This window comes from Oryctolagus cuniculus, chromosome 5 (assembly GCF_964237555.1).
Source record: "Oryctolagus cuniculus chromosome 5, mOryCun1.1, whole genome shotgun sequence".
NCBI classification, from domain to species: Eukaryota; Metazoa; Chordata; class Mammalia; order Lagomorpha; family Leporidae; genus Oryctolagus; species Oryctolagus cuniculus.
Window position 1 is genome coordinate 51331023 of NC_091436.1, and position 17074 is coordinate 51348096.

Genomic DNA, 17074 nt, shown 5'->3' on the forward strand with positions numbered 1-17074 from the left:
TGCACAGAATGGATGCTCAATAGAATTTAATGTGAATCTTAAAAATATCTGGTTTATGTCTTCATACATCTTTTTTTTTAATATTTTTTATTTGAAAGAGTTAGAGAGAGGTAGAGACAGAGAGAGAGGTCTTCCATCCACTGGTTCACTCCCTAGATGGCTGCAATGGCTGGAGCTGTGCAGATACGAAGCCAGGAGTCAGGAGCTTCTTCTGGGTCTCCCACGCGGGTGCAAGGGCCCAAGGACTTGGGCCATCTTCCACTGCTTTCCCAGGCCATAGAAGAGAGCTGGATTGGAAGAGGAGCAGCCGGGACTACAACCGTTGCCTATATGGAATGCCAGCGCTTCAGGCCAGGGCTTTAACCCGCTGTGCCACAGGGCTGGCTCCCTTCATACGTACATTTATGTATGTGCACATTCATTTTTTCCCTATGTAGAATTGAATCTTACTTTATATATATATATAGCATTGTATGCTTACCTTATAGTACAGACTTTTTCTTATATTATGAAATATTATGCCAAGTGAAACATGCTTTGCAAGTTCATGATACTATATTATATATGTATGCCATCATTAATCTTTTTTTTTTTTTTTTTTGACAGGCAGAGTTAGACAGTGAGAGAGAGAGAGAAAGGTCTTCCTTTTCCCATTGGTTCACTCCCAAAGTGGCCACTAGGGCCAGTGTGTTGCGCTGATCCAAAGCCAGGAGCCAGGTGCTTCTTTCTGGTCTCCCACGTGGGTGCAGGGCCCAAGCACGTGGGCCATCCTCCACTGCACTCCCGGGCCACAGCAGAGGGCTGGCCTGGAAGAGGAGCAACCGGGACAGAATCTGGTGCCCCTACCGGGACTAGAACCCAGGGTGCCAGCGCCACAGGTGGAGGATTAGTCAAGTGAGCTGCAGCGCCGGCCGCCATCATTAATCTTGTGATTCTGTTCTCTTATGAATTATGAATGTTAAGCCATGTGGTATATGTAAAGTTCAGTTCCACTTAAAGTGTTTTAAGTAAATAAGCTAGTATAATACATATTACTTTAGTAACTATGCATTCTTTTTTTCCCCCTAAAGAAACCATTCATTTAATGAGTACAAGTTCCATATGTACAACTTTAGGAATATAGTGTTTCTTCCCATCATTCCTGCCCTACCACCCCTACTCTCACCCCATCTCCTCTTCCTTCTCCCATTCCCAGTCCCATTCTCCATTAAGGAAAAAACAACTGTTCCTCGACTGACTATACATTCTTACTAATGTACTTTATTATTTTACAGTGAATATACTTTATCACTAATGAGTTATATTTTAGTGGAAAATATTTATATATTGCCAATCTATCAATTGGCAATTTATATTGCCGGTTAGCTCATGCTGACATAACAAAAATACCATAGACTGAATGGCTTAAACAGCAGAAATTTACTTCCCACTTCTGGAACTCGGGAAGTTCAAGAACAAGGCCCCAGCCAATTCAGTGTTCCAGGGAGGATGTTCTTCCTGACTTTCATGGTGCCACCTTCTTGGAGTGTTCTCACATGGCAGAGAGAGAAAAGAAGGAAGCTGTCTGGTGCCTCGTCTTATAATGGCACTAATCTCATGCCGAGGGATCAACGTGTAAACCTGGTTCTCCTAAAGGTCCCACCCCACAAAACCATCACATTTTGGGTTTTGATCTTCAACGTACAAATTTGAGAGAGACACAATTCAGTCCATAGCAATGAACAGTGAGAATTGTTTCAGAAACTACTTATTTTTGTGGTCCAGTGCTTTGGCATGGCGAGTAAAGCCACCTCCTATAGTGCTGGCATCCCATATGGGGGACAGTTTGTATCATGACTACTCTACTTCTGATCCAGCTCTCTGCTATAGCCTGAGAAAGCAGCATAAGATGGCCCAGTCCTTGGGCCCCTGTACCCGCATGGGAGACCCAGAAGAGGATCCTGGCTCCTGGCTTAGGATCGGCCTAGCTTTGGCCATTATAGCCATTTGGGGAGTGAAACAGTGGATGGGAGACTCTCTCTTGCTCTTTCTCTACACCTCTACCTCTACCTCTACCTCTACCTCTCTCTCTCTGTAACGCCTTTCAAATAAATAAATAAATCTTTAAAAAGGAAAGAAACTACTTATTTTTACCTAGGTGGCATTCAAAAAACTAGAATCAATAATTTTTCTCATTTTACCTGTGGGAAAAATTATTGAAAATCTTCATAAATAAAGTAAAAATCACTCCTGCTTAGCCATCATGAAATATGAGGTTCAATTGTACATTATTGACATCTAATAGAACCATAAAATTGCTAAAATGACTCATTATCTTCCATTCCATGAATGTTCATAGTTCCAAAAACCTGTCTTTTAAAATGCCAGATAAAAAGAGATCTTGAAGATGTTCCTTTTCCTATTTGGAAAATAGTGGCTAATTTCATAGATGATTATGATCATTTACTGAAGTTAAATTAGCCTCAACCTTCCATAAATAAATGATGCAACAACAACAACAAAAAAGACTTACCATGTTTTAGTGCTTTATATTTTTCAAAAAAATAATTATATAACATAATTTTTAAAATTTCAGTGGCTACCATTGTGGCACAGTGGGTTCAGTTGCCACCTGCAGCACTGGCGTCCCATGAGTGCCTGCTTGTGTCCCAGCTCCACTTCTAATCCAACTTCCTGCAGCCATTTGGGGAGTGAACCAATGGATGGAAGATCTCCTTCTCTCTTTGTGTCTCTTTGTCTTTCTGTAACTTGGCCTTTCAAATAAATAAATAAATCTTAAAGAAAAAACTATTTCAGTGATAGGTTGATCTGCTAACAATGGTATCACTAGGGTGGAATAAACGGGATCCTTAGTATTTAAAAAACTTATAAAGAATATATGATTTTTTAATTATGTTGCTCTAAGAAGTAGTAATCAGAGACAGATACTCTGATTAATGGTTACCTTTATAATTGTATAGACAATGAACAATTGGGAAATATCATATCCAGTTAAACCTAACTTGCAATTTCATATGTAGCATTCTCATTTTAAAATATTATAACTTAATAGTGATATATTTCAAATGATCACTTATGAGAGCACTAGTAATTGCCCTTGTCATCTTTTTGTTCTTAAGTTTTTAGAAACTGATTTTAACATTGCTTTTCTTGGAAGATACCATTATATGGTCAGTATGAATATAGATACATCTCTTTTCTATGCTTTGAGAACAGCATAATTGAATTTTTCAGTGTATGAATCATAGTGGAAGAATACTGGGCCATTTAGTAGAGAGTAAACAATGTTAGTGCAGGTTCAAATCTTTTATCTTTCTTGTTTTTGGCTGCCAGTGTTGGCTCATTAGGTTGCTTGCCTATGCCTAGAATAGAAAAGGAGTCAAGAATAATGCCTTTTCTACAACTGCTCTTATAGAGGGGATTGTCTGCAGGCAATACATAAACAAATGGACATAGCCAATGAAGCTTTGTTTACCAAGATAAGCAGCAGCCATATTTGGCCTGCAGATGATAGTCCCCTGACCCCTATTGTCAACTGTTTTTTTTACTTTCCTTTTTTTTTCCCTAAAGATTTATTTATTTATTTGAAAGGCAGAGTTACAGAGAAGCAGAGGCAGAGGTAGAGGGAGGGAGGGAGGGAGGGAGGGAGGGAGGGAGGAAGGGAGCGAGGGAGAGAGAGTCTTCCATCCACTGGTTTACTCTCCAAGTGGCTACAACAGCCGGAGCTGAGCTGATCCGAATCCAGGAGCCAGGAGCTTCCTCCAGGTCTCCCTTGGGGGTGCAGGGTCCAAGCACTTGGGCCATCCTCCACTGCCTTCCTGGGCCACAGCAGAGAGCTGGACTGGAAGAGGAACAACTGGGACAGAATCCAGCGCCCCAACTGGGACTAGAACCTGGTGTGCTGGCCCCACAGGTGGAGGATTAGTCTATTGAGCCATGGCGCTGGCCATGCTTTTCCTGTTCTTACATTCAGTACAATACAGACCATTTCACCTGCAACCATCAAATTGTGTACAGGTTTTCTACTAACACCTGTTTCTTGAATGGATACCAACCGAGTGTCCTCTAATTCAATTCTGACACTATGCTTGGAGATAGTGTCCCAGCCTGGAGCTTAAGGGCTCAACCCAACAAGAAAGATTCCCCTTGAGATGCCAGCTGCAAGCCCCAGGTTGTGGCCTCTGCTTCTGACCAATGGGCAATAAGTCAGAGGTTCCCACAACTCCCTTCTTGGGTTGAATTAATTTGCTTGGGCAGTCCACAGAACTCAATATTTATCTTTACTTAATCGTTCTAACAGATAGGAGATACATGAGGATGACCAACCAGATGGAATAGGCACATAGGACAAGGTCTTTGGAGAGGGCTGTGGAGACTCCATGTCCTTCCTGGGTATACCACCCTTCTAGTACCTCTGTGTGTTCAGGATGCTGGAAGCTCACAAAGCCTTGTTGTTTGGGAATTAATAGAGGCTTCATTATGCAGGTGTGATTGATTTAATAATCATTGGCCATTGGTGACCAGATCAACCTTTAGCCCTTCTCCCCTCCCTGGTGTTCAAAATTCTAATCTTCTAGTCCCGTGGTTGATGCCTCTGGCAACCAGCCCTCATTCTGGGGCTCTCCAGGATCCAGATGATCAAAGGTCATTTCATTAAAACAAAATTTCCAACAGGAAATTTCAAGGGATTTAGAAATTCTGTGTCAGATGACATGATCACTGAGTTATAAAGGTCTTAAAAGCTCTAAGTCAGGAACTGAAGTGAGGGAGGTCAGAGACCAGATACACAGACCCCCTTCAGCCTTGCCTGGCTATTGACTTGGGGGCAGGTGTGACTCCAGGAGATGAGAATTGGAAGTTATTCAACTTTCTTTGGTTGTATGCTACCTTTTTAAAGCTTAAATACAAAAATGAAAGAATTCCTCCATGAGATCTGCATTAGCTCATGAGGGACATGATTTGGAGTTGAGATTTTGAAAAAAAAAAAAAAAAAACAGACAAAAAACAAAACAGAAATTGTGGATAATTACTTGGTTTGTGCACATCTTCTTCCATGGACCTTGCAGGAAAAAGGGTAGCTGTGATAAGGCAGGTTATTCCTGCTACCTCTTAATCTTTTTGCCTTTGGTATGATTGCATCTCAGAATACTTAGAGCAGACCAAGCAGTGTGTGGACAGGGGACTGGCTCTGGAAGACAAAAGCCCTGGATGGGGAGAGTGAATACCCTGCTTCTGATAAAAATGGATCCTTCTTCAAGTGCAGCCCCCAGGGTGAGAGGGTGCCAACCTATACTTAGCAAGTGGAATTTGAAATTGCCAAGGATTTTTGCAGAGCCAGTAGAATCCTCAACTGCTTCAGGCTGCATAAAGAAGTATAAAAATTGACAATGCTTGCATCTTACTTGTAGTTTCTGGTGCCTGGTGGTGCTAAGATTCATTACTAAAGAGCAAGATCACATTAAAATGAGCAAATCTCCAGGACAGTAATTTCTGGCTTCTGGATTATTGAGTTATATTGTGTCACATCTTTTTACATTAAGATAAAGCTGGCATGTCTCTATCCTTAAGTTACAGTTATGAATGTTACAACACAGCAGTATGATGGAGGGAATTAAGGGAATGAAAAAGAGGAAGAAGAATGTGACTTTTTCAGGAATATGTTGCCATTTGGAATTAAGGCTGGGGAAATCTTAGTGTTATCATTAAAATTCCAGTACTAAAATTAAAATAAAGACCTGTATCCAAAATACTATGGCTCTCCAAATGATCTTGCTTAGGGGCAAAGAAAAAGATAAGGCAGTGAGTAAAAGTACAGCATTTGATCTGTGAAATGTGCTAATTAGATTTCCTAAAGAGGCTTGGAGAAATATGAAAGAGGATCAACTCTAAAACCAAACCACGTAGAGTCAGCATAGGAAAATTTAAAAATTAAAATATTTAAACAGAACTTTAAGCACATAAAAGAAGCTTTGGAGAAGACTTAGAGCTTAGGGCTTCCCCTAATGCTGAAGTGGGGGAGTCGATTATTAATTTTTTTTTTTTTTGGCTCTTGCCTTGTACCTAGAGAAGCATTCCAAGTACAAGTATGTTTCAGGTGTACAGAGTGATAAAGTTTTATTCAAAAGGTGAGAGTGAACACACTCACATGTGAGCATGGGTCACCCTACCAGAGAAGTCATCATGAGTGAGCAGTGAGCCCAAAGGGAGAAAGGGATGCGGGGAGGGAAACAGAGGAGCACTCCAGCACCTCCTTCATTGGTGGTCTCCAATGGAAGGGAGAGCTCCTACCAGTTGTTGGCCTCTTTAATGAGGTTGGAGGTAGGTGCCTCTATAGGAATTAAGCCACCTGGGAATTTTATGATACCTCCATAAAATTCCACGTTTCTTTATACACATATTTTCATGGTATCTTCCCCTCAAGTCCCAGATGAAACACACGAATCCCAGGAAAAGGGGCGTTTGATTAGTAGGACAGTATTACACATGGGACCAGGGCTTGTGACTTGCAGGTACCTCCGACTTCACAGAACCTAAACTGGCTGCTTGCCTGCCTGCCTATCCCATATCAATACCAGGCTTCTCTTATCTCTAGGATAGCGGTGTAGGACAGAGACTTAATGAAGCTTTTTCTCCCATTCCATAGACCCTTGTAAGCTAGAGTGGGCCAAATGGAGAACTCCTTTGTCCCTTTCTTTCTCACTGTTTATTTATTTATTTATACATTAATACATTTATTTATACATTAATTTTCAGCACATTAAAATAATAATTTATAAGTCTTAAAATCCAAATCTTAAGATTATGCTGGCCGGCGCCACGGCTCACTAGGCTAATCCTCCACCTAGCGGCGCCGGCACACCGGGTTCTAGTCCCGGTCGGGGTGCCAGATTCTGTCCTGGTTGCCCCTCTTGCAGGCCAGCTCTATGCTATGGGCCGGGAGTGCAGTGGAGGATGGCCCAAGTGCTTGGGCCCTGCACCCCATGGGAGACCAGGAGAAGCACCTGGCTCCTGCCTTCGGATCGGCGTGGTGCTGCGGCGGCCATTGGAGGGTGAACCAACAGCAAAGGAAGACCTTTCTCTCTGTCTCTCTCTCTCACTGTCCACTCTGCCTGTTAAAAAAAAAAAAAATTATGTTAAGACAGAAATTGACCAAGAAAATCACTGTTAAGTCCAAAAACAATTGTATGAAGTTTTAGTATTTGTAACATTTAGTGATATTGTGTTGATGGGGGGAAAACAATCCAGATGAAAGAATTAATGCCATGTGAGAAAATCATACAATTTACTTAATCCTCCCTTTCTTCTTCAAAACCATACAGGTGATATATGCTTTAAACACTAAAAATGATGAGCATGAATCTGCAATTCAAGCCCTCAAAGATGCTCATGAAGAAGAAATCCAACAAATTCTTGCAGAAACAAGAGAAAAAATATTGCAGTATAAAAGTAAAGTAACAGAAGAATTAGACCTAAAGAGGAAGATTCAAGTTTTGGAGGCATCCTTAGAAGATCACATCAAAATGAAGCAGCAGGCTTTGACAGAATTTGAAGCCTACAAGCATAGAGTTGAAGACATGCAACTGTGTGCCGAAGCCCAGCACGTGCAGCGCGTGGTGACCATGTCCCGAGAGGTTGAAGAGATTAGAAGGAAGTTTGAAGAACGATTACGGAGCTTTGGACAACTTCAGGTGCAGTTTGAAAAAGACAAACGCTTGGCCCTGGAAGGCTTGCGAACAGCTCACAGACGGGAGATCCAGGAGCTGCTGAAGTCACAGCAGGATCACAGTGCCTTGGTGAACAAAGGGCAGGAGGAGGCTGAGGAGCGGCACAGAGTGGAGGTGGAGGCCTTAAACAAAACCCTGGAAGAGCTAAGGCTTGAAAAGAAAAAGCTAATCGAGGATTATGAAGGCAAGTTGCATAAAGCTCAGTCCTTTTATGAACGGGAGCTTGATACCCTGAAACGGTCACAGCTCTTTACAGCAGAGAGCCTGCAGGCTAGCAAAGAGAAAGAGGCTGATCTTAGAAAAGAATTTCAGGGACAAGAAGCAGTTTTACGAAAAACCATAGGAAAATTAAAGACAGAGTTACAAATGGTGCAGGATGAAGCTGGGAGTCTCCTGAACAAATGCCAGAAGCTTCAGGTGGCTCTTGCTGCAGCCGAGAACAATGTCCAGGTAAGTACAGAACAGTGCATGCAGCAGCTGGGGCTTTTCCTCCAAGAGTTTCCTCTTCTCCGAAGGGTCTTCAAAAGGTTCATGAAAAATGCATATTATGACAAGGCCTATGCATGAGTTTCCAGATTTTTTGCACCAAAATAAAGTTACCTTTTAATTTAATTCCATGAACTCTTTCAGGTCCCTTCCTATCCATTCTGTAGACTGGAGAGCAGTCTTGTGGGCTTAAGATTAGCTTCCTTTCATTCCCAACATTTAAACTTTTCATTTTTCAATTTGCCTTTTGCTGCTTTTCCTTTATGAGAAAAAGCATTGAAGGGATCATTTTATTACCCTGTTCCTATTATTTCAGAATTTCAGATATTAAAATCCCCAAAATCTAATCTTAAATACCTTACTGATTACTTTGGAAAGAATTTTATTTAAATGAAATGTTAGTGTTTTTCATAACTGGTTTAAGAGAGTTAAAATATTGGGCTGAGGATCTAATTATGTGTTTTTTTCCTTTCCATTTATGAGTAATGGTCTACTCATTAGTAGATATTCAGACATTGAACAAAATATTGATTACCTTATAAACGACACTTTACTAGCTGTCTGGCACAGTTTGAGAAAAGAAAGGCAAGTCTCTCCAAGTTTTGCTTTATTGGCATAAATAATTTTTATAGCTATGTTTTAAAAATATGTGCATCACTAGAATGGATTTGAAAGGATAGACTAGTCTTTCCTCATTAGGTGATTTGACTTGTGAAAATATCAAGTTATAATTGTCACCAATACCTGGGGTCTTCAAAAAGTTCATGGGAAGTGCACATTATGAAAAAGTATGGCTTTCAAAATTTTTTGCAGCAAAGCAAGCATAATTTTAAAGTTCTATTTTCCACAAACTTTTGAAGTAACCCAGTACGTACAGATTTAAATCTCTGGTATAGTTGAATAGGAATTTTGAATAAGAGAAAGAAAGCTAATGCTTATACTTTTAATGAATTCTTTAGCTTGGTATCATTCCTGAATTTTAATAATGGCTATTCAATGTTTGTTAGGTTCTTCAAAAACAGCTTGATGATGCCAAGGAGGGAGAAATGGCCTTATTAAGCAAGCACAAGGAAGTGGAAAGTGAGCTAGCAGCTGCCAGAGAACGTTTGCAACAGCAAGCTTCAGATCTCGTCCTCAAAGCTAGTATGTCTGACCACAGTTTCTGTTACAGTGCTTACCTTAACCCCACACTTGTGCAGTCAAGACAAAATCGGTCTTTTTTTCCAAGATTTAAACAATTATTTGGACAGTAAATGTGTTCAAGGACTTGAGCTTTAAACTAATTAATCATAAGATAAGCAGATGATATTTTTGTTTTTAGGAATATACTTTTATATATTAAAGTTAACATGTAAAACCACAGTAATCAGTCACTAAAAGAAAAATGAATTTAAAAAGGAAGAAATTCTGTCATTTGTGACAAAATGGATGCCATTGGAGAATATTATACTAAAGTGAAATAAACCAAAGGTAGAAAAACAAGTACCACATGTTCTCCCTTATAAATGGAATAAAAAACAATTGAACTCACAGAAGCAAGAGGATAGAATGGTGGTTACCAGAGACTAGGGAGGTGTAGAGGGAATCAGAAGATAAAAACTCAAAGGATGCAAAGCCCAGATAAGATGGGAGTTGTAGGTGTGATTAAAAAAGAAAGACAAAAAAAAGCCTGTGTTGCCCAGCTAGGTGAGTGTGGCTGATAGTTGAGGACAGTACGCTTGAGTGTCAGCTGGAAGGGTGGATCTCACCATGAGATACATCAGATATTTGTGGTGAGGAATGAGTTGCTTGGCTTAATTCGTACATTGTACTCATATATCATAATGTGACTTTGTATTCCATACATATAAAGTTATATTTTTGTCAATGTGCAATTTAAAAAAGAAAAAAAGGAAATAAAAATGAAATAAAGGGGGTTTCTCCTTTGAAAACATGCATTTTGAGGGATTTCACTGTATATAAGATATAGCACCTCATTCCATTGGGCTTGATGAAGCTATTTTAAAGTTGAATTTGCTACTCTGAAGTGGTGGAGGAGGTGGATGCCTGTGTCAGTCTGGAGTTGTGTTTTGTCTGGGTGTTCAGTGGGCCAGCAGAGCTGTGTGAGCTGGTTCTTTGAGGACCTTATCTGATTTTGCTTGACTCCTCAGTGAATCCCAGATCACCCTTCCCTTAAGGTGGGGGCTTTTAATGTCCCTTAGCGCACATCAGAATCACTTACAGAGCTTGTGAAACCACAGGCGCTGGGTCCTATGCCCCGCATTCTGGGGTGGATGTGACGTGTATTGTGTTTCTGACAAGAGTTTCCAGAGGATGTTGGTGCTGGCACTTTGAGAGCCACTGCCCCAAACCATGCTTTCTGTGGGACCCTTTCTCACACATTTCTGCTATGTCTCCTCCTCATTTTCTGACACCTTCCCCACCCCTGTGGTTTCTTGTCATTTATTTTCTCATAACCTTGCTGTCCTTCTCTGTTTTTTATCTAGTCTCTTGTCTAAAGCAAATTCACATTCAACAAAATCAGTGTCTGCTATCTTTGTTCCCTGCATACATACTTCTTCTTCTTTATGTCAGAATTTGAAAAAAAAAGGAGAGATTAGAGCAGAGCAAAGTTCTCCTTTTGGCTCCACAGCATTAGTCAGTACATCCTCTCTTACCTTATGTTATTTCCAGTGGACTTTTGTGTGAATCCCCTGGGGATTTGCTTCTATTCATTTGTGTAGCCTTCAGTCTGCACAGAACAAAACAAGTGTAATGGTACCAGGTATTGGCACAGCATCAATGATGTGAAAATAGATTTTCTAATTTAAATTAATCTAGCTAGTAAGAAGTTTTCCCATGGCAAATATGGGTTCTTGTGAAAATGGGTACTTGTGGGCAATTTATTTTACTTAGAGATAAAGTACAATTGTGCATGCAAATGTAAGCTGTTTTGCATCACAGATATTCTAACTGAAGAAATTTTCTTGTGGGGGCAAAGGTCACATTGGAATGCTTCAAGCAACTCAAATGACCCAGGAGGTAACAATTAAAGATTTAGAATCAGAAAAATCAAGAGCCAATGAGAGATTATCTCAACTAGAAGAGGAAAGAGCTTTTTTGCAGAGCAAAACTCAAAGTCTGGATGAAGAGCAAAAGCAGCAGATTCTGGAACTGGAGAAGGTAAGGAATGATGTTTCATCTTCCCCAAAAAGAGAAGGAAGAGCAGTGCCATTTCCATATTTCAGATTTGATGTATTGGTGTGTTTACCCTTACTCTAAGGTAACAATACATTTCTTATAGCTGGTTTTTTTTGAGCAATAATCAGTGTACAGTTAGACTACTCCATATTGCATGTATGTGCAAAATATGTGGGTAATAATCTATGATTAAAAACTTAATTTCAACCTTTTCCAAATCAGAAATTCAATAAACTGCTAATCCAATGAAATGTACATTTATGGTCAAATGTGTTTTTCCTATAAATGAAATATACCTTGCACATTTCTATAAAACTGAAAAAGATATCAAACCTCAGCTTTCAAAATTTATAGGCCAATGCACTGAATTTCAGGATTAAGCAAATAAGACATTGTTGTACTATAATTGATGAAGATTAATTCCAGTTCTTCAGATCCTCACAATACCAAGTAGGAGCCCTCTTTGCTCAAGAATTCAGCATAGAAAAAGCATCTGCCCATCTTCTGTCTCTACTGCCCTGCAATATCTGCCTCACCCTAGCCCCCAGTGTTGTCCTAGTTACTGGACATGATGGCTCTTATTTTCTGACCTGCCCACCGTGCACTGATTCCCAGCATCTCCCTTCTCCTAGGTTTCAGGTTCTCTCATGTGTCCCCTTTTTAGCCTTGGTCTTGCAGTCTTATTTGTGATTTCCCTTCCTCCATCTGTTTCCTTCCATTGGTGTTCCCAGGATTTTCCTCTCATTCCATACACTCATCCATCCCAGTAATGTCAGCTGTTCCCTCTTCAGTGATAGGTCCTGAATCGCTGGATACTGCTCAGATATTCCCCATGAACTTGACACCTATCCATCTCACTTTCCACCAAATACCTTCATTGTGATTTTGCACACACATAAAGTCAGCATGCCCAGAACTTTTCTCCCTGCAAAAGTACTGTATTTCTTTTACTCCTTATTTCAACCCATTATATCACAGTCTACCTAGTTTTGCCAGTGTTCTAAGCCCTTAGTATATTTTTATTCCATTCCCTTCCTCCCATGCCCATTCACAGGTGCTAGGTTTAGGCACCTGTCGTTGTTTCTGTGGCATATGGTTACAACCTCCTAAACTGCTCCCCCTACATTCAGTGAGTTTACTAGCCTGCTACCAAGTGATTGTTTTTAAAACCATGTCACTTACTTATATTTTAATTATTTTTCATTCCCTTCAAAATAAGGTCCAAAAACCTTAATAGAAAAGATCCCTTCTCATCATTTGACTCCTGCCCATCTCTCACCGTCTCTCTCCTATATTCTGTCCTCTGTATCCCTAAACTTCAGCACCTGGTTAGCTACCTCTCACTTTTCAAAGTGCTGGAAGACTATAGAAATGGTTAACATTGGACTCAGTTTTGACATTTTCTCATCCTTAGTTTCCTCCTTATGTGAGAATTAAATGAGAGGACAAGTCATCACCAGCTCAGATGTCTTCTCTTTTCTTCTTCTTCTTCTTCTTCTTTTTTTTTTTTTTTGACAGGCAGAGTTAGAGAGACAGAGAGAAAGGTCTTCCTTCCGTTGGTTCACCCCCCAAATGGCCACTACGGCTGGAGGGCTGTGCCGATCAGAAGCCAGGAGCCAGGTGTTTCTTCCTGGTCTCCCATGCAGGCACAGGGGCCCAAGCACTTGGGCCATCCTCCACTGCCTTCCTGGGCCACAGCAGAGAGCTAGACTGGAAAAGGAGCAACCGGGACAGAATCCGGCGCCCCAACCGGGACTAGAACCTGGGGTGCCGGTGCCGCAGGCAGAGGATTAGCCAAGTGAGCCATGGCACCAGCCTTCTATTCTCTTCTGAAAAGCCTTCCCTGACCCTGGTTTCCTCACTCCCTCCATTCCTCCTTCCCAGCTCTCACTCCTTATAGGTTAGGGCCTTCTCCTGTATATTCTCACAACTTGTGATTCAAACCCCTGGCATAGAACCTATAAAACCATATTACCACTGTCTTTTAAAGGTTTTTTTTTTTTTTTTTTTTTTTTTTACTAGACTGTGATTGCTTTAAAAGATAGGTAATTGGCACTCAAAATTGTGTTGAATAACAGTTTGAGTGGGTTAATTAGTAAGCCATTGACACACAGGAAACATTTTTCTCTTCAGCTTGCAGATGAACAAACTCACTTTTGTTCTGACCTAATAATGATGTATTTTATCTGTTGGTTTAAAATTTTTGATTTTGGGGGCCAGCATTATAGCACAATGGATTAAACTGCCACTTGAAAAACTGGCATTCCTATATCAGAGCACTGCTTGGAGTCCTGGATACTCTACTTCCCATCCAGCTTCCTGCTCATGTGCCTGGGAAGGCAGCAAAAAATGGCCCAAGTCATGGGGTCCCTGCCATGTGGGAGACCTGGATTGAGTGCTTGGCTCCTGGCTTTGTCTTAGCTGTGGCATCTATTTGGGGAGTAAACCAGTAGGTGGAAGATTGATCTCTCTCTCTCTCTCTCTCTCCCCTTCTTTGTTGCTTGGCCTTTCAAATAAATAAATAAATTATTAAAATAAAATAAAATATAATTTTTGGTTTTGCCTATTCCTTTGTATTGCTTTCTGAACACACCAGTTACTTATTCTCATATTTTATAGTCCAGTTCCCAGCACTCCATTTGAGTTTGCATATTTATAGGATATTCAGAAATACTAATTGCAGTAATGAAAAAAGCAGGTGCCAATTATTGATCTTGTTTTAATTTTAGAAAGTAAATGAAGCAAAAAGAACTCAGCAAGAGTATTATGAAATGGAACTTAAAAACCTGCAAAATAGGTTGGAAGGCGAGGTGACTCAATTAAATGAGGCCCATTCTAAGACTTTGGAAGAATTAGCTTGGAAGCACCATATGGCAATTGAGGCTGTCCACAGTAATGCAATTAGGGATAAGAAAAAACTGCAAATGGTGAGTAAAAATTCAACTTACCACTGCTTTGTAAATTAATGGGATTTCTGCAATGGTCCAGTGTGACCTATAATGAAGTATAATGATTGAGTTAATTTTGATGGCTGCTATCTTGCAACTATTCTTTAAATTGTGATTTAGAGAGTAAAATACCCCAAAGTTCTTGACATGAGATGTAGTCTGCTGAGCTGATTGGAGCCACTGCCATTTGGTATAAGCTGTGATAGAAATACACTTTGATCTTAAGCTCTCTTTGTGAGACAGCCAAATAAGTGTGCTCTTCAGGAAACCTGAACTAGTTGAATACATCATCTGTTGTGGACAGTTACCTTCTCTTATGTTTTTTTGCTTGTTTTCCTTCTCAAATAATCGGCTCACTAATAGCAATACATGACAGACAGTACTGTGTAGTTGAAGGAGCGAAGAGATGGCAGACCTGGACCTTTCACTAAGCTCTTTGCTTTCCAGCCCCTAGAGCTCTGCTGAGGCTCCCCATCTGCCAGGAAGATTTGCTCCATCTTAGCGTGTTCCTGTGAGGGTTAGTTGGGAACAAGTGCTGTGTTCCCAGGCATGCACAATCATATGGTGATAAATAAATGTTGGGGATTGCCATCTCCTACTGTGTGCCGTACACTCCAGTAATGTTTTGCATATATTATATCATTCAGTCCTCAGAACCCTGCTACTGGTTTGATTGCTCTACCCATGTGCTGAAGAGGGCCGTGCTTAGGTGCACAAAGCTAGTGAAAAGCAGCCTTAAATTCATTTCTCAGTCCTTGCAAGCTGCAAGGCATTTAAACACCACATCATGTAGGCATTTATTAATGATGGTTGTTGTATGTTTCACATAATAACACTTTGCAGTTTACAAAGAGCTTTCTTATTATATTTCTTAATACTTCAGGCTTAGAGATTAGTATCATTATTATGTGGATGGTGACATAGGTTTAATAACCCAGATGATTTGCTCAGAATCACAGTTCTATTAAGTGGAAGAGACAGGATGTAAGTTGAGACCTTCTGCCTCATTATTTCTTCTTCTGATGGGACTAGTTGGAAAAAAATACTTAAAACTAAATTTACTTAATTTAAAATCAAAATAAAACTTCCTGTTTGTTACTAATTTCTAAACTTACAGTTGAATGTTTATGTAACCAGAGGCAAAATTTAATGACATAATTTCTCAAGATTGTGATTGCAGTTTTCTCTGTGTCAGCTCGTTATTCTAGGACCAATTTTTTTTTAACTTTTCAGCTTTTTATTCAGTGAGAAAAATGCATAGGAGAGTGAGAGCCCTATCTAAAAGAGAGAGGGAAATCTTGATTTTATACCAAGAACCAGGAGCCAGCCATGCGGTGGAGCATGTAGGCCAGGAAGCATGTGGGGCAAGTGACACTCTGAAGGCTCAGGAGCAGCAAGCTGGTCCAGGGGAGAAGGAAAAAGAGCCAAAAGGGGGCCAAAAAAAGGGCAAAAAAGACTTGGACCACTGTGTCCAAGGCCTTTAATCCACTTCTAAAGGGGAGTGGTTAATTAGTCTGATTGGCCGGTAGGCTCACAGATGTGGCCAGGTAGGGGCATGGGATCACACAGGGGCATGGTGAAGGCATGGCCTTCCAGCTCACAAACCTGATCAGTTTTATCCTGTATGCCTGCCTACATTATACCCCCTTCAGAGACTCCATTCCCTTAATCCCAAGGGATGATGAAGGGTGTAGAATCATCATATATTCTATAGCTGTTTCCTGCTTATGAGGGGTGTAGTGCAAGCCCTGCCTGTCCTGGGTCTGGAAGTCTCTGCCTATCTCATCTAACAAATTTGCTTTGTGAGCTAGAACAGTCTCAGTCACCACCAGTGTCTGAGTCCCCTGTGTGGTCAGTTATTGCCAGAAGTCAAGTCCTGAAACATATAAGTTTGTTAATTAGTAAAGGGAAACCTGGAAAAAAACCAGTTTTAAGTGGAGTGCTCCTTAAGATGAAAAGAATGTATCTTACAGACTCCCAGATAGTGGGTGGTGATTGGTTACCCTTATGTCGATTATAAGACCCATTTAGCTTGAGCATAGAGAATTATCATAGAAGAACCCATTAGGAGTTTTATTATCGGAAACAGTTCCCAGAGAGAATCCAAAGAGGCAGGTTCAGCATGTCTGTCTGAAGGTGCAGCAGTCTTGATGGGACGAAGTCAAAGGCTTTACTTATCCTTTTTGTTTTGAAGAGGTACTTAAGGTGTCCTATTGGCCTACAGGAATAGTCAGGTGTGTCTTTTGAAGACTTAAACGGTAGAAGTTTAATCCTAATTTCACTGAGGTAGTCGTGCTCAATAGCACCTGGTAAGGTCCCTGCCATTTAAGCTTCAACTGATCTGAAGAGGATCTTTCTATTTTGCTGTTTCCTGAAATCTCCTCAGCAGTCTTTTTAGTCATCTTGATGCTTTTAACCATTCTATACTCTGTATCTGACCTTATGTTAAAGCATACGAGATAGGAATTTCACAGAGACATGGATCCAAGAGTTCACGTTTGAGGCACTTAATAAACTTTAAAGAAATACCTAAAAATATAGGCAACGGGTTTGTCACTTAGACATAACTAAAACTTATGATGCCTAAGAATATCACACACTATGGGGCTGGCGCTATGGCTCACTTGGTTAATCCTCTGCCTGCGGTGCTGGCATCCCATATGGGCACTGGCTTCTAATCCCAGCTGCTCCTCTTCCAGTCCAGCTCTCTGTTGTGGCCCGGGAAGGCAGTGGAGG

At 40.6% G+C, this 17074-nt stretch overlaps 1 protein-coding gene across 12 annotated transcripts in view; it reads left to right on the plus strand.

Annotated features, from left to right (window-relative positions):
* The window catches only part of FAM184A (family with sequence similarity 184 member A), a 119717-nt gene that overhangs the window by 40780 nt on the left and 61863 nt on the right, over positions 1-17074 (plus strand). For all 12 annotated transcript variants that reach the window (XR_011388550.1, XM_070073663.1, XM_070073662.1 and 9 more), the window contains exons 2-5: positions 7320-8174; positions 9218-9353; positions 11191-11372; positions 14120-14317. Coding sequence is in view for 11 of the 12 variants with exons in the window: in XM_070073663.1 (XP_069929764.1) it covers positions 7320-8174; positions 9218-9353; positions 11191-11372; positions 14120-14317 (1371 nt within the window). In the remaining variant the exon portion in view is untranslated. The remainder of the gene's footprint in view (positions 1-7319; positions 8175-9217; positions 9354-11190; positions 11373-14119; positions 14318-17074) is intronic.